Raw genomic sequence first — 17,715 nt, 5'->3', positions numbered from 1 at the left:
AAGGCTGACTTAAGTAATGATGCAATCCCTTTCATTCTTTGGTTCAATCATTTGCTGATTGAGTGAGGAAGATTTTTCTTTACTATTAAAGACGTCAAAGTGAAAGCTAAAAACCTTAGATTTAGAAAGTAAACTGAATCTTATTTGTGACATTGAAAGGAATCCAACAATCAAAAAGAAAGATTCTCCAAAAGCGGTACAAATCCATGAATCCGAATTTGAAGCAAATGAAGATGCACACCCTTCCTGAAGTAGAATCGGCTCCATTCAAGTGGTGCCAGCAGTATCGAAATCAACACCATTCCATTCCTATAAGTGGATCTTTGCTGCGTGAAAAAGCAATGAATTTTGCCATATTACTGAACATAAAAAACTTCCACGCCAGGGCTGGATGACTGGAGAAGTTAAAGACCACACACAACTTCGTCTTCAGAACTCTTCACAGAGAAACTACATATTGTGCGAAAAAACTTTTAAGTTCTGTAATTTTGTCTCTTATATGTACATATTAATTAAAATATTTGATGGTTTTTAATATTAAAATGTCGAAAACCGAAACTAGTGGTAAGCTGAACTTCCGATAAGTCGAAGTTTTTTGTCGATCTCTCTAGATTGGAGTTATTGCGAATTGATGGTATATATAATCATAGATTTTAATTTTAAAATCTATGATTTATAGATTTTAATTTTAAAAGATGATTATAGATTTTAATTTTAAAAGTGAAATCACTATCTCCCTTCCCACCCACTGCTTATTTAAAGATAATATTCAATATCCTGCCTGTCTTTCATTGTGTTCAATAGAAATTTAATTGTATTGAAACAAAAAAATAAGTGTTGCAGTTTTTATGAAATATGCATAATTGAATGAGTCTCTAGTAGAATGGCAAATGTTACACTTAATCTTCATTAATATTTAGTCCTTCCTGTCCTAGAAGAAGGGCATATGTTAAAAATTAAAAAAAAAATTTTAATTTGTAACATATGCCCTTCTTCTAGGGACATTCAAATTACTGACTTGATGCACATACATAATGCAATATAAGTTTTTCTTTTCAAATTTTTAAATACTATTTCAATTCAAAGTATAACTTGCTGCACATGAGCGCCCATATGAAAAAATTTATGTGGGGCTCAGATATTTTCCCCATGGTTTAACAGGATATTTTCCCCTTGGAAACCAATTTCAGTACAGATTAAAGTTATTAAAATTTGACATTTTTAATAACTTATTCCTTAATGACTGGAGGAGACATTTTTTATAAAGAAAAGCACTAAAAGGGAGAAAGTTCTAATTTCTAAGGGGGGGGGGTAGGCTGGAGCCCCCACTTGCCCCCCTATATGGGCACTCATGTTGCTGTATAGACTTAGTATGCAGCAAAGTTTAAATTTAGTATTTTGTATGGCTTAGTAATTAACTATTGGGTTGAACAGTTTGTAGAGTACAGTAAACTATTTTTAAATCTATGCATTCTAGCATGAATTGTAATGTTAGATTTTTGAAAATGAGAAATAATTATGCTTCTGATCTTGAAATTGAAAGGTGAAAGTTTTGGTTTAAGGAGAAAAAAATCTTTGTTTTATTTTGACAGTTGCCATGCACCAAATTGTTAAAAATCAGTTTGCTGAAAATGTATTTTATTACAGCTGGATTGCATATGTTTTATGCTCGATTTATGTGCCACTTTTTGCACTCCATAAAGAAGATACATTACCCAGAGCCATTTCTACAGTTGTTAATGCAAGGCATGGTTCTTGGAAAATCGTATAGAATTAAAGGAAGTGGAAAATACATTGCAAAAGATGAAGTTGATTTTTCAGGTAATTTTACATATTTTAATAAATATAAATTTTGCAGTGCACGAAAATGATGTGCATTTTTGTAGAAAATAAATCAATTTACGTTTATATTTCCCCTGTGTAGAACACTTTTTTTTTTTATATGTAATTAAAAGTTGTAAGTAATTGAAAGCTGTTAGTAATTGAAAGTTGTTGCATTTGGTTTAATTTATATTTTTCACCAAAAAAGTAAAAGCTTGCCTGATTTTTAATTTTACACACATTAAATTTAGTGTACATTGGTAGAGATTCACTTGACTATATTTTGGATTTTTGCGAACTTACCAGCAAGAACTTGGTTATCTGTCTGCTGCCGTGCAAGCGCAAAAGTCGTATCCGCAGCCGAGTTCAAAATGAGAAATTTCCATTTGAAGTTTTGCTTCTACATGTATTTGATTCAGATGCAACTTTTTCAGAATTTTTTGAAAAAAATTTCCGGTTGCAAATGACCATAAAACACATTGTATTTAGGTGAAATGTGTTACAAAGAACCACCTGAACTCAATTTTGATAAAAAGGGCAGATACAACTTTTGTTCTTAGCACAGCAGAATGGCAACAGTTAGTACTTATTTTTTAGCCTACTTTCCCAGTAAAAGTCAGAGAAAAAAGAAAAAAGCATGAAAGAAGGCTTAATGCATCTTAAAAATATCCTGAAAAACAAAAAAAAGTCAAAAATAAATAAAATAGTTAGATAAATATTGAAAAATTAAAAATTGGAAAGTAGGGTATTGAGATGGGGAAAAATGTCTGTCGGTCTGTCTGTCTGTCGGTCTGTCGGTCTGTCTGTCTGTCTGTCGGTCTGTCTGTCTGTCGGTCTGTCTGTCGGTCTGTCTGTCTGTCCCCCCCTAATAACTTTTGAATGAATAGTCCGATTCGAACAATTTTTTTTTTGTTAGAAAGATCTCGGCGAGGACATCTCATTCCCATAATTCATTTTTTGATTTGAACAATTTTTCGTTCAATTTTGAACAGTTCAAAAAAACTTAACATTAGCGCCTACGGGGAAATTCATGGCAATTCCGAACTGTGAGGCAAATTTGCTTCAAACTAACTTTGTAGGAAAAAGCTTTTGATGATAAACTTGTGTATAAAATATCTTTTTGATTTGAACAATTTTCCGTTCAATTTTGAACAGTTCGAATCCCTTAACATTAGCACGTACGGGGAAACTGAAAGTCAATGTAGATTCCGTACTTGAAGGCGGATTTACTTCTAACGAATTTTGTTGGAAATAGCTCTTGACGCCAAACTCCAGACTTCGACTCCGAGATTTTAGGGGCACTTGACTCCGACTCAGACTCTTGTGCCCGATAATTAATCGAACTCCGACTCCCAGACTTCGACTCTGACTTCGTAGCTTTGGCAAAAATTTATTCACGGAGGAAAAGTGACTGACTCCGATTCTTAGATATTCGACTCCGACTCCTTTACCCCAAAATGAGATTGACTCCGACTCCGCAGCTATGGTTTTGACTGTGAAACAATTATTGGTGATCTGACTTGTTTTTATTTTTACGCTAAAGTTTTAATTTAGGTATTCAGTTTTCGGCGAATAAACTCGAATTCATTTATGTTTCTACATAAAGATATGCGCAGACGATTTTTTTTTTTTTTTTTTGACAATGAAAATTATTTCTTTAAGTTGACATTTTATTGTTTTTATTTATTTTGGTAAGTGCATTAATGCATTTAAAAATTGTTTTTGGCAACAGGGGAAAAAGAAAAGGTTTTTTTTTTTTTTTTTTGGATATGATGTATTTATTTTCATGAGCTTATTAATTTTAGTTATTATTTTTTCGTTTTGAAAGCTGTTAAAGATTTTTTTAATGGAAAATGTGTATTAGCTGCTTTGTTTAAAAGTTGCTGCTATTTTATTTGTTAATCTTTTTTTTTTTTTTTTTTTTTTTTTTTTACGCTTCTAATTTTTTTTAGATGAATAAAGAGTATTTTATTCCTAGAAATCAGCTTAAAGTATTTTTAAAATATGTTTGAAAACATTTGTGATTTTTGCTATTTTTGAGAATATTGATCAGATACTAGAAAGTAGTATGGGTATACGGGAAAGTAGGCTCGTCTAGTTCTAGACAGAACTTCTTGTTAAATTCAGCATTTGTGGTTAGTGGCTGCAGGAAACATTCAGCATATAAATTAAAAAGGTTGATTCTTTCCTTGTTTTTGTTGTTATCAGCACCATTAGTTTGCCATCCTATGTTTAACATTATTTTTAGTTTTATTTGTAAATAGTATTAAAATGTTTAGTTTAGGCAGATAAATATTTTAACATTGTTCATGTTAAAATGTTTATCTCATTTTGCAGAATTACTTAAAGTATTATATGAGGGCTCAATGTCTGGATGTTATTTTCAAGTTTATTGCTCTAAAAACCAATGTTGATGAAATATATTACTTTTAAACCTAGAAATTGCAAAAAAGAAAGAAAAAGTGAAAAAAAATGAAAAGATCTGTTTGACGGGGATTGTGGACAATCAAGTGATTTGGGCATCAGACTTAGAACCGTAGGGTCCCTTTTGAGTTCAACAGTGTTACCTAATCCATGAAATATCTAATATATGAAAAATCTATAAAAATTTATCCTGAACTGGGGGGTTTATTTATTTATTTTTTTTTTCATTATATATTTGTAATTTACCCTAAAATTCAACAATCATGTCAGTAATTGGTATTGATCATCTTAGCCATATTGAATGCAATTCTCTAAATTATTTTATTTCGAAAAGCTCTCTAATTAACATTTTCATTCTTCTGATGCCTCCATTTTGAGAATCGCCAGTTCAGTGTTTCTTAAGCTTGTCAAAATTTAATTTGGGATTCTAATTTTTATTTCATTGTCTTTAGAGTCATCTCCGGTGGAGAAAGGTTCTGGGCTTCAAGTCATTGAAGAGTGGGAGAAAATGAGCAAATCCAAACATAATGGAATTGATCCTCAGGTATGATCATAAAAAGTATTCTATTGCTCCCTCCCTCACACCAAGAAAAAAAATGTCTTAAAGAAAACATTGTAATGTAAAGGCTGAAAAATAACAATTGTGGACAGTGGGCACAGGAAATTTGTCATAGGGAGGGGTGGGGGGGGAGATAAATAAGTGAAGTCCAATAAGTGAAATTGTCTCTTATACTGCCACGAGCAGGTAAATGGCAGTATCTGCAGAAATGAGTTTTCGAGATATTAGAAGAAACGCATTTTGGATTCCATACTAACAATAGGGAAATGTTGGAATTAGAGGTTTTTTACAGCAGAAACCAAATAAGCAAACTTGTACAATAAAGCTAATGTATAATAGATGACAAAAATGCATGCAGGGGCGGACTGGCTGACTTTGGCCCAGTCGGCAAAATAAATTTTGGCCCACTTCTGTAAATTAGTCGAGCAAAAACATTAAACTACCACTAGTTCCTATTTTTCTTCAAGTTCCTAAATCAAGATTTAAAGTTCTAAAATAGTAAATTATGAAACGTAAAATATAGCTAACACTGACACATTTTTTATGTGCCTTGAAAGGATACTTATAATTATAGGCCTGAAAAGGCACATCTTTAGGCTTCTATACTGACAACATAGGAAGGACAGGATGAAAGAGATGAGGAACCAGGTAGATTTCCCCCGAAATTTTTTGAAATGGGTTGATGTATACAGGCCTAAGAAAAGAGTCGGGACTCAAGGTTCTAAGTCCCTTCGAAGCTATATTTTCAAAGTTGATGTCAAAAAACACAATTTTACAATTTTCGGTTGCGTTCAAGGAGAGGGAAAACAAGGGGTTCCTCCACAATTTTGTTTTCTTAACTTTTTTTTTTCAAAATTGAAATCCATTTTAGTCTATCTTTGTTTACAATAGAATATACGGGGCTCTTCCCAGAAATTATCCGCAGTGGGAAGTTTTAAAAATGCAATTTTAGGCTACCCTTAATAAAAATTAATGTAATTTTATTGAACAGCATAGGGAGCTCTCTACAAAAACGTTTAGAGTTTGAATTATTAAAAAACGCAAAACTAACTTTGGTCACGTTTGACAGAATAGGAGGGTCAGTGATCTCATTTGGAAGCATTTAAAAACTGAAGTGTACTTGACCCAATTTTAAACTACATTTCGTTACTATAGGGAATCTGGCGATTCTCCTTCGAAATTTTCCGACATTGAAATTTAAAAAATATAATCTTTTAATATGTTTGGAAACATTGAAAGGAAAAGAGAAAGGTTCCCCCAAGAATTTTTAGAAGGGCACCGTGCCTTCCGCATTAAGCTAACCTTCGAGCCCTGTCCCTGAAACGTCATTCTTTCGTTTCAATCATTTATCCACAAGAATCTGATTAGAATATATCTGAGTTTTTTTGCATTACCTTTAAAACTAAATATCAAAAAGCTTTTTAATATTTTAAAAATAATTACTATTGAAAACACTTAAACTTTATAAGTACCTAGTATACCAAAAAGTAAAAGAAGCACCTTTTTTATTCAACAAAACTTCTCTACCGTTTTATCTGAAAGCTCACTGCCCCTTTTTTGGTCTGGAGGAAACACTAGTTCTCTCTGGGCATTTTTTTCTGAAATTAAAATCAATTTTCGGCTATAGTGCAAATAAAAGCGTTACGAAGCTCTTCTATAAAAATTTCTATAAGTGAAGTTCTAAGCTATCTTTAGTGACTTTAAGGGAATGCCTAAGGTTTGAAGACTTTGTCTGGCAATTTTTCAATATTTAAGGGGGTCTGGGAAACAAAATGTGTCAAATTTTGCATTTTTTTAATAATCATTTTAAAAAAACTTCTTCGTCTTTTTCTGCTTAAAAGGATGTTAGAATCTTGTTTCTATCCTAATTAGTACGAAAGATATAACTATTTTTGTTGCATTCTTTTAACTAATATATTTAACTTTAAAACTTCAAATACGTTTCTCTCCATGATACAATTTTTCCCGCTTTTTGGCATTCAAACTCTTATAAGTCAAGAACTGATAAAGATAAACCAATGAAATTTGGAGCATATCTTTTTCAAACAGTTTACTTTGACTTTTATGCTGTGAATTTGAAAAAAAAAAAAAAACATTACTTCAAAAAATATGATTTTTTAAAAAAAGTATCTTTGAATTTTTCAAAATTTTTTTTGAAATATTTTCTGTTTTTATTGAATTAATATTTTTTAAATCATCGAATAAAAGTTAAAACTTTGATATTTGTGCATAGTTTTTTGAAAAAAATTTGAAAATTGACCAAGAATATTTTGAGTTTTAGCAATTTAAAACAACTCCATTTTTTTTTAGGAAACAATAACTAAATTTAAATATTTTTTTAAATATTTATGTTATGATTTTGCGAATCAAACTGATGGTGAATCAGTGCAAAAAATTTCAAAACTCTAAATTGTTCAATACCATTTTTTTTTTCAAAATGTGTCCCAAATTACCTTAAATCTGTAATACACAATTTCCTTCTTAGGCCTTGATGCAAAAACCAAGAACCAAGTAAGTCCAGACTCACTCATTTTTGGTAAGACCAATAAATAACATTAGTGTCCGATTGAAAGGCTAATATCTTTCCCACATTATTTACTAGAAAGCAGAGGTCTAATCTTACATTTGTGACCCATTGTTGCACCAATCGAAACAACCAATTCTCCACACGCAAACATGAATTTTTAAAAAAGGAAAAGTTTGGACTTAACTCGTTCCTGCATAGTGATGTGGATCGGGTAAATACCCAGCTGGTAGGTAAATATTTTTAGGGTATTTACCCGGGTATTTACCCAAGGCCTGGGTAAATACCCAAAAACTGGGCATTTTATAAAAAATGCAAAAAAGTGAATGAGTAATTTTTTTTAAAAATCTAAATATGAAATAATTGGTGAAACTGATATATACATATGTATTACACAGTTTATAATTTTTTTCATTGAAAGTCTTGATGAAATCATGAAAGAAACATATCGTGAACCAAAGAATCTTTCTTTTCAATGTCATAATTGGAGAAGTATAAGCAATTCATTATGAACTTCAGGATTTCAAAATCACAATCTAGGTTAGTCATATCCAAAAAGAAAAAAAGGAAGCATGAGGGATGTTTGGAAGAATAAACTGAGAAGTTATTAAGACACTGTGGTGTTATTTATTTTATTGATATTTAAGTGATAACATGGAAAATATAGAAACAATTTTCACATTAATAAGCAAAAAAAAAAGCAAAAATTTTCTTTTCTGTTGCCTTGCTCATTTGCATTTGCTCCCCTGTAGGGTGGGAAGGTAAATATTTTTTTGGGTATTTATCCGAAGGCAGGGTAAATCCCCTAGTAATTGCTCATTTTTCAAAAATTTTTTAGGTAGTATTAAAAGGTGACTATTTTCTTTTTTAAACATAAACCCTAAAATAAAAGATTAAAAATTTTAAATGAATTTCAAATGTTTATGTATATTATGTGTGTCTATATATATACATATATATGTGTGTGATACAGAATACACCAGAACAATTGAACTAAGTTTGGAGGAAATTTCTGCATAAGATATAGGTAAATAAATAGTAATAATAAATTGAACAACATTTCGTTACATTTTGGTGTCATGCAGGGACATATTACTGGGTTATAAAAGACTAGGACCTTAAAAAATTGATGTTTGCTTTTTTTTGTAACCAGTTAAGCTTTTTTCTTTTTGTAGAATGGCTTTTTATATCTGAAATTTGGCTATCAACATTGATTAGGCGTATCCAACACATTTAATGTGAATATCATATTAGATTGCTAAGCTGTTTCACACAATAATTCTTTAAATATGTGATCAAAATACAATTTTTGGGCAAAAATTTGTTGTTTTGTATATGGTTGGTTGTATATATACATAATGGAATATATACAGAAAAGTATTTTAGTTGAATATAAATTTTTGAAATAAATACCCGGGTATTTACCCATTTTGGGTATTTGCCCGGGTATATACCCTGGGTATTTACCCCTAAAAATAAATACCCGGGTATTTTACATCACTATTCCTGCATCAAAGTCCTCAACCCTGTGCATGCCGCTGCTCATGTATCAACACCCCAAAGCATGGCCCACACATTTATAGAAGGCCGGGGCCGCTTTGTCTAGTGGTGCAGGCCAATTGTTGTTAATAGACGTACTAATATAAGATTTTGAAAACTCTTTTTTTGTCCCGGGCTCTTTTTCAGACCGCGTCGGACCCTAATTTCTCTGGTCCCCTCCCGTTTCCTCAATGTGGGAGCCATAGACCCCAGAGCTCTAAAAACTAGAGAGAATGTTGACAAAGAGAGGAAAGCATTCACACCTGTGGACTTCGACTATTTATTTTGGCCCCTTCTGAGGATGGGAAAAAAATAAGCCTGCTTCCCAAACATTTTTTTCCCATTGAGTGAACAAATTTCATTTTTTCTTCTATTATTACGCTTTAAAAAATGTTAGCTGTGAATTAAATGTATTAAGTTCAATAAAAAATTGCTTAAAGTGGCCCACTCAGCGGTTGGCCCAGTCGGGAATCCCCGACTAGCCGACCTAGCCAGTCCGCCCCTGCGTGCATGTATAGATACTGCAGTGAAAAGGTAAAGGGCAGTATCTGCAAATTTTTCTTTTTTGCCATCTACTTTACTTTATCTTTATTGTACAAATTTCTTTATTTGGTTTCCCTGAAAGTAAAGCATAAAAAAATGTCAAACTCCAACATTTCCCTATTGTTAGTACAGAATCCAAAATACGTTTCTTCAAATATCTCTGAAACTCATTTCTGCAGATGCTGCGTGTTACCTTCTCACTACAGTGTAGATCTATCTATACACATAGTTGTTGTGCTTTATTGTTTAAAACGTATCCTCCCTAGGCTATATATTTTATGATTCTAACTGATGTAGAATTGTCTGTTGCATATTTTGGACAGTTTGCCATCATTGATAGGCCTTTATTTTTCTACCTCTTCCCAAATAGAATTTTTATAAAATACTGAAGTTTAAAGTATTGTTTATTATTGAGAAATTGCATCAACTAGTTGTGCTTTAACTGGTTATTCAATGTGAATCTATATAATTGTTTTCTGTCCATTTCACTGTAAGCCCGTTTTTCTCTAATCATTGGTAGAATGAAGTGATAAGGTTTTCTTTCTTACAAATTTCAATAATTCTGAAATGTGTCTTTGATAGAGATTGAGTTACGTTGGTCAATATTCATGCAAAAAAATAAATCAGTACATAATAATAATAATAAACCTTTTAAAGATCCGCCAAAGTCAGGAATTCTTCACTGCAAAATTGAATGTAAGTGACCACTTATTAAAAAGAAATGTAATTTTATCCTTTATTTTTTTGGTTTCGTTAAAAGGAGCTCAAAATTTCAAAAGTTGATGCCTTAAAAATGTTCGCTCCAGCTAAGAAATTATTATCAATGCTATTATAAGCAAGTTTTCGATCAAAAGTTAAGATAGATTGCTAAATGCATTGCATCAAATGCTTTGAAAATAGTTTTTCAGCAATGTAAATACAGGATCAACAAAATAAAATCTAAATTTTGCAATACATTTTATTTTCATTGATTTCACAACTGTTATTACCTGCCTTATTTTAATACTTATTTGACATGAATATATTTTTTTTATTTGGTAGTTAGTTAAATTTCTTTTGCTTTGTTGTCATCTTTTGAGTCCAGCTGCTCAGGCAAACATGTATTTCTCTTATGAAATTCATTTTCAACTCATCGTGAAACAAGTTAACTAACAAAAATTCAAAAACTTGTGTTCTTTTAACATCAGATAATCACTCAGAAGTTCAAACCTTACAGTGATAATGAAACAGGATCAAGGAAGCCATTAAAATGATTAAAGTATCTTGGTTTATTGTATTTTTATAATGCATTTACTTTCTGTATTCTTATATAATGCAGAGACTTTAAAAATTCTTTTGAAAATAAATTGAAAAGTGGCTGTAAAAAGATGTTGTCGACTCCAGGCCTAATTCAACACTTTTGTTGTTTTTCTTTTATCGTTGTCTGGTCCACTCACAGCTTCACAGTTTTGCTACTCAGCTTTTTCACACTGGTGCACAGTGGAGCAAAAATGCCAAAAAGTGCTTATAAATGGGGATTTTTTTTTCCATACTAAACCAATTGAGGATTAATAAATTTGCACAGGCCTACCTCTTAGGCAATCAGAACTAGAATTTTAGAGCCCTTCGTCCACTACAAAGCTGAAGGGAGCCAAAAACTTCAAATTCAAGGTTATTTTCTTTAAAACACTCTACAAAAAAAATGTCTCCTTATGTCCTCTTAGAAATTAATATTAATTAGACATAAATGGCCTGTAGAAAGACCCTAAAAAAGAATTAGCTGCGTAAACCTGCGAACTTTGGACCCTGAACATAAGTAAATCGAGAAAAATCCATTATAACATGCCTGTGTAAACAAACAAGCGAGAGGTTTAAAAACACTTTTAAGCGCTTTTTGGCATTTTCGCTCCACTGTGGTGTAGGGTTAGAGGTTCCACAGGAACCTTGAATAGCCAGTTGCTGTAATTCTTTGAGGCTTTGTGTTGATTATTTATTTTTTCTTGGCATGCATGTACATATTCTAGAATCATATGTGTAATAAAACCTCTAATAGATTTGAGTAAAATTAAAGCATGCTGCTGATGTCACTTTGTAAACAAGGTGTGCTAAAATAAGATACAGTTTGAAAAAAAAAAATTTTTTTTTTTCACTATTAGTCTTGATTTTAGTGAAAAGCATTTGCAATATTTTTTACTTGGTTATAAAACTAATAAAGGACTTCTTCCTGGAGATAAATTCCTCCCGTGCAATTTCTCACTTCAGAATTTGATTTTTCAAATCCCTTCATATTGAAATATTTCATATGAATTCGTTTCAAAATGTGGAATGACCTTTTATTGCTACAGTACAGTCTCGAAAATTCGAGTTAATTGGGGCTCATGTCACCTCGGATTATCCGGAAATTCTTCGAGATTGAAAATTTGACACTATTTGGGCGACATAGGAGGAACACGTTTTACTTCCTTGTGCAAAGAAAAAAATATTTTCTTCACGGAAAATTTTACTAAAATTTTAACATAAATTTACGTTTTAATTGCGTCTAAAGGAATTATGATTTTAGTTTTTCACGATATCAGAGCGTATTTATGTGCGCAATTTTAAGCAACCAGAACATGCATTTTGACTGTGCCCAATACCATTTTGTTGAGTTTTCTGTATCTATCAGAGTGCGTATGTACGAGATGTATCTTGCATAACACAAAAAAAGTTATTTGAGAAAAATTTCCTTTTTGAAGCTCATGTGGCGTCGAGTTGTGCACCTACTTTTTATTGCAATCAGATACTCCAAAAGGGATGTTAACACGTTCTTTATCAAAAATCAATGTCAATTTTGCGTATCATGTTATTATATCCAAGGCATCTTTAAATACATCTCTTGTAGTCACAATACATTATCTTTTAATCTAATATTTCGTGTCTCTGAGTTGTTGAAACAAACTTCTCAATGTCTTTTTCTTATTTCCTGTTGGAAGGTTATTAGTTTTAAGGAAGCAAAATTTTGTATTTTCATATTTTAATGAAAATATTTGTTGAGCGACTAAAAAATTAAATTAAAAATATGAATGAAGCACCTCGGATTAAGCGGAACTTCGAACTTTCAAGACTCGGATTTCTGAGACTCTACTGTACTATCAATGTTATTATTTTAATGAAAATTGATTCTGCATTACCTCATTGGAAAATAAAAACCTGTTTTTTCACTTTTCTTTATAAGATAAAAGAAAAATGTTTATTTTTTTATTTTATGTTATGATAATTCGAATATTAATGACACTTAAAAAACCTGGGGTATATATATTTTCTCACTATAGGAAGTGATAAATGAATATGGTATTGACACAACTCGTTTGTTTGTTTTGGGTAGTGTAGCACCACAATCTCCTAGAAAATGGAATGAAGAATGTAAGACAAGTTTTTTTTTTCTATTTTTCTTTTCGTAAAAAAAAAAAAGATTTTAAAGCTAATTATCTTTGTAAACAAAACCTGAATTAAGAAGTTTAAACTCATCAATTTGAAGAAATATGCAGTATTTTTATGTAGCTGACACTATGTATAATTAATTCTGATTATAACTTATTTTCTATTTCATGTTTGTAAATAAGTAAAACCACCTTTTGCACTTTTTTTTGCTGATGTTTTATATTTGTGGTGTTTTAGTGTTCCCTGGAATAAAGAATTGGCAATGGCGAATTTGGTTGACCTTAGCTGATTTCATGCAGTTAAGAAATGATGTTGACTCAAAAGTTAATTTGAGTGCAGAGGATATAGAAAAGCATGCAGTACAATTAAAAAGTGCCAGAAACTTTTATATCAAAGGGGTAAGCAAAATTTTAAATTGAAAATACTTATTTTTTGTGATGTGATAGTTATTTTAGAAAAAATATTCTGTGGCATAATTTCCTGGAATTGAATATTTTCTCATAATATGTTTTCAATTACATTTTAGAATATGTTAATTAAATTTATGTTAATGAAAGTTTTGATGCATTTTTTAGCACTCTGGATTCATATAAATTAAAAATAAAGCCATTCCTTTTTTATTGGACTGTTTACTCTCAGCAACTATTAAATGAGTTAAAGTGGAGTTAGTTCAAATATTAGTTTATATTGCATATATATTTTAAGTGTAAATATTGTGTATGAAATAAAATCAGTGAAATTAATGAATCTTGATTCAACATGATACTCCCAAAAAAACACACACACATAATTAAAAGGATAATCTCAACAGTTATAAAAATTAGGTTCACTAGTTTGTGACTTGTATGGTTAAAGTTGTCAAAAGTCTGCAAACTTACCAACATTTGGCAATATAACCCAAACATAATGTGAAAAATGTGTTCATTCGCAAATGGGAAAGGATCGTTGAGAATGAAAGTAGCTACACCATTGATTTAAAAAACAAAAAACGTTTTTAAAATTATGGAAATTTTTGAAAAAAAGTGTATTTTAATTTCTAGGTGACTCACAATTATATGAACACAAGGCAGTTAAGTGTAGCAATCTCCAAATTACAAGGTTTGACTGGAGATCTTAGAGTAAGTTGTGTCCTTTATTTATCTCTTTTTAGTGTGGAAAAAATACCCTTGTTCTCAAGCTTTTTACCAGTAAAAAAATTTTTTTTTTAAATAAATTATTACTGATGTGTCATGTTCAGTTTTTCCAAAAGTTAGCCATAGGTCAAATGTTTGGCATCTAAAATAGCATACTATTGCCTACAAAATGCGTATTTTTATTTGTTTATTTTTGGACTTTAAACAAAAGGAAATGCTTATAAAACACATTCGTAATAAAAGGTAAATATGTTCCACATTTTTTTTTTTTTTCTTTTTGAGTCTTGATGTTTACAAATGCTGAAAAAAGGAACTTCACGCAGCTATGGAGCTAACTGGAAAAGGCCCCTAAAAATATTCTAGAACTTTCTCTTGGAACAGAAAACACCCTCTTCCCCATGTACTGGAGCACATCGTGCAAACAGCTCAAATGAAACAGATCTCGCTAGATTATGCCAAAAACTTATGGAGAAGAGGGAAGGAATTGTTTCACACAAAATCTTGTCTGGTCACTCGTTTACACACGCTATTGATGTAGATCTAAAAATCAGGTTTCAACTAGTCAGTTTTCAGTGACAGAAGATTTTATGTCATTGGAAGAAACGAATATAATAGTCTAAAAGTACACTTTTCCTCATTATGCTAAAATAGGTGCATTTATCTACATTCAGTAATTCTTCGGCAATTCTTTTAATGTAAAAGATTGCAGATTACCCGCAGTATGGATAAGCTGTTTGCGAATAATCAATACAGGGTTCCCACGGGTCCTTGAAAATGCTTTATTTGACTTAATAACTAATCCCTGTTCTTTTCAAAACTAACCCCCTTTCTGCTGTAGGAAAAGGAAAGTAATGTTAAGTTAAGTGGATTTGACGTCAATTTTTATGAAGCATACATTTTAGGAATATTTATTGATTGTTATGCTCATTTGATATTTAAAGTTTTTGTATATTTTTCCAGAGAGTTCCTAAAATGATGGCCCTGGAAGATTGTTTTCAGGAAACTTTGGCCACACTCATCATCATGCTGGCTCCTTTAGCCCCGCATTTTTCTTCTGAATTATGGTCTGGATTTTGCAGTGTAGCAAATAACAGCAGCAGTGCATATGACCTAGTAAGTATATACTACAAATTTGCTCATTCCATAATTGGAAAGTTTGAAATGAATATGATTCGAAATTGGATAATTACTGAGTGCATACTTCACGGTCTGTTTAATATTACTTATTACATGTGCTGCATATTGGAATCATGCAGTTTTTGGGCAGGAACCTGTATGGAATATGAAATTTTTAATATCTTTCTGAAATCCTTAAATTATGAAAAGCCTGTGTGTGAACAGTTCAAAAATGTTTTTTTTTTTTTTTTTTTTTTTTGCAATGGGCAGAGAATAAGACATATGTTTAGCAAACAAAACAGCAAAAATCAATGTCTCATCATTTGCCTTCTAGCACTGCCCTACTTCTCCACCTCAGAAGCTCCTTGCAGTGTAAGGCATCTTATCAGTGTGGTTCCTCATTTAGGCTGCAAAGTTGGCTGTTTAGATAGCTGAAAATACCAATATGATAGAGATAAGCAATCATGGTCAATTTCCATCCTAATAATGGCCACTGCTTTATCTCTTGGTTTGTCTACTGTCTTTCACCTTAGAATGTCTCCCCAGCTCTTATCTGAGGCACATGTAGGGTTACATATGATCAGATAAGAAATGGGGGTCCCCATCTTTGTTTTAAGGTTTTGTGAATCTTTAGTTGTATGCAGTTCAAAGTGCATTGGACATCCTTGATTGAAAGAAGGTGTTCAACAAAAAGGAAAATAAGAGAATTTTCTTTCTTTTTCCTAGCAATGTTAGAAAATTAATTATCATTGTAAAGGGATATGAAATAACACTCATTCTTAGAAGAGGGTTCAAATTCTAAGGAATATTGTTCATAGACATTCAAATTGTAAGAAACATTGTTCAATGAAGGGGATTTCCCATTTTACTATACTCAAAATCATGGAGACCTTTAAAATATCATTATAGAGGGATTTATCATTGTATAGATATTGCAGCAACAAAATTTTTATTTTATTTAACTTCTCTCATGTTTAGAGTTTTAACCCTTTTTTCTACTTGACTTTCAGTAAAACTGTAGCATCACTTAGCAACTATTTAATCTTGCGTTATGTGCTTGACGTATTCAACCTTATTTTTCATTGTCTTTACAGAATCTTCCTGTTTTGCATCAAAAATGGCCTGAACTGGACCATGACTGTGAAATGGAGATTCATATCAAGGTAATTCAAATCATCTTTTTGCCATAAGGAATGCATTAATTAAATGTACTTGAGCTAAAAAGTTGAAATAAATTAAACAACATTTTATAACTGCAACAGTTTGCCAATTTGTGCATTTATAAGGATTTTGAATTTGTTTTTATTTTTTGTAGCAAATTATTTTTTTTAATTACTATCTGTAGTTAATTAGAAGTTTTTGTTTTTTTCTTGCACATCGTCAAGAGCTAATTGCTAGTTTGAGAAATTATATGTGAATATTGTAAAAATTACAATATAAATTAAAACTATAAATTACAATATAAATTAAAAATCCCACCTCAAGTACATTTTTATTTTTATTTATATATATATATTTTTTTTACTCCTGCAATCTAAAAAGTGTATATTACTCCTTTCCTAGCTCAATGGAGAAGAATGTGATGCTATTGCTCTTTCAAGGCCTGAATTTTTGAAAATGTCAGAAGAAAAAGCAATTGAACTAGCTCTTAGACAAAGGAAAGTAATTGATATTTTAAATGGAAGTAAAGTTCGACACGCAAGGTATAAAGTGTGGCCGAAATATGATTCAGAAGTCAATATAGTGTACACTCCTATTGGGAAGAAAACAAAACATAAAGCTAAAACTGCTTACAGTTGATCCTTAGTCATTGTATTTTAGAGTTGTACAGTCTATTAAATTTTGTTTTATTGTTGTAGCTACTGTTATCTATTTGAAAAAAAAACCTGAAAAGTAATTTGCCCTAAAATATAAATGAGTTTTCTTGGAAATTTTATCTTTTAAGAAAGTGGGAGTTACTATATATAATCTGGGTAAGAGGCATACACAGATCTAGAAGGTGGGTCATAAGGGTGATGATCCCCATAATGCAACCAAAAATACCCTAAAACTGCATATTGGGGGAATAGATGCTGAAAATTAGAAAGGGAGAGCCCCAATATAAGTGACATCCCCAATATAAGTGACATAGCCTTAGGTCAATAGAAATTTGTGGGCATTGGCATCATCAACATTTTAATAGAATAACTATTAACTAATAATTTGGTTCACAATTAAAATTGAAAATTTTAAGTTGTAATCAAATTTCAAAGATTAGCCAGTTTCTTTTTTTTCTCGTTAAGAAATATTTTTGTGTAATAAAAAATAATATGCTGACTAATTTGATAAAACTTGCTGGCCCTAGCATATAGAGTAAATTCTTGCCTGCAAAGCATTCCTTCAGAAAACTGAAATCTGTACAGCAAATAGATATTAACAGCAGAGACTATACGGTTTGAACAGACATCATCAACCCAATATTCTTTTAGCATGGTTGGTATGCTTTTAAAAAAGTTAGAAGTAAAAAGTTTAATTTTCAAGTACTTGAAAAACATTAAAATGGATCTTAAGTCCTTGAAAAAGCAAAAAAAAAAAAACAAGCACTAAGACTTATTAACATTGCAAATATTTACTGTTGGCCTCTGGGGAGGGGGCCCTACAGATTTTGTGCAAGGGGA

General features: G+C 31.2%; 1 protein-coding gene across 1 annotated transcript in view; it reads left to right on the top strand.

Moving 5' to 3' along the window:
- Positions 1 to 16,916, top strand: part of LOC129231264 (probable leucine--tRNA ligase, mitochondrial) — a 77,653-nt gene extending 60,737 nt beyond the window's left edge. The window contains exons 13-20 of the mRNA XM_054865548.1: positions 1,648 to 1,821; positions 4,698 to 4,789; positions 12,701 to 12,791; positions 13,047 to 13,207; positions 13,850 to 13,927; positions 14,903 to 15,055; positions 16,153 to 16,221; positions 16,622 to 16,916. Of these exons, the coding sequence (XP_054721523.1) occupies positions 1,648 to 1,821; positions 4,698 to 4,789; positions 12,701 to 12,791; positions 13,047 to 13,207; positions 13,850 to 13,927; positions 14,903 to 15,055; positions 16,153 to 16,221; positions 16,622 to 16,858 (1,055 nt within the window). The 3' untranslated portion in view covers positions 16,859 to 16,916. The remainder of the gene's footprint in view (positions 1 to 1,647; positions 1,822 to 4,697; positions 4,790 to 12,700; positions 12,792 to 13,046; positions 13,208 to 13,849; positions 13,928 to 14,902; positions 15,056 to 16,152; positions 16,222 to 16,621) is intronic.
- Positions 16,917 to 17,715: the final 799 nt, after the last annotated feature.

The sequence above is a fragment of the Uloborus diversus genome, chromosome 1 (assembly GCF_026930045.1).
Source record: "Uloborus diversus isolate 005 chromosome 1, Udiv.v.3.1, whole genome shotgun sequence".
Classification (NCBI taxonomy): Eukaryota; Metazoa; Arthropoda; class Arachnida; order Araneae; family Uloboridae; genus Uloborus; species Uloborus diversus.
Note: the sequence above shows the minus strand (reverse complement) of the source record. Positions and strands in the feature narration are given on the sequence as shown.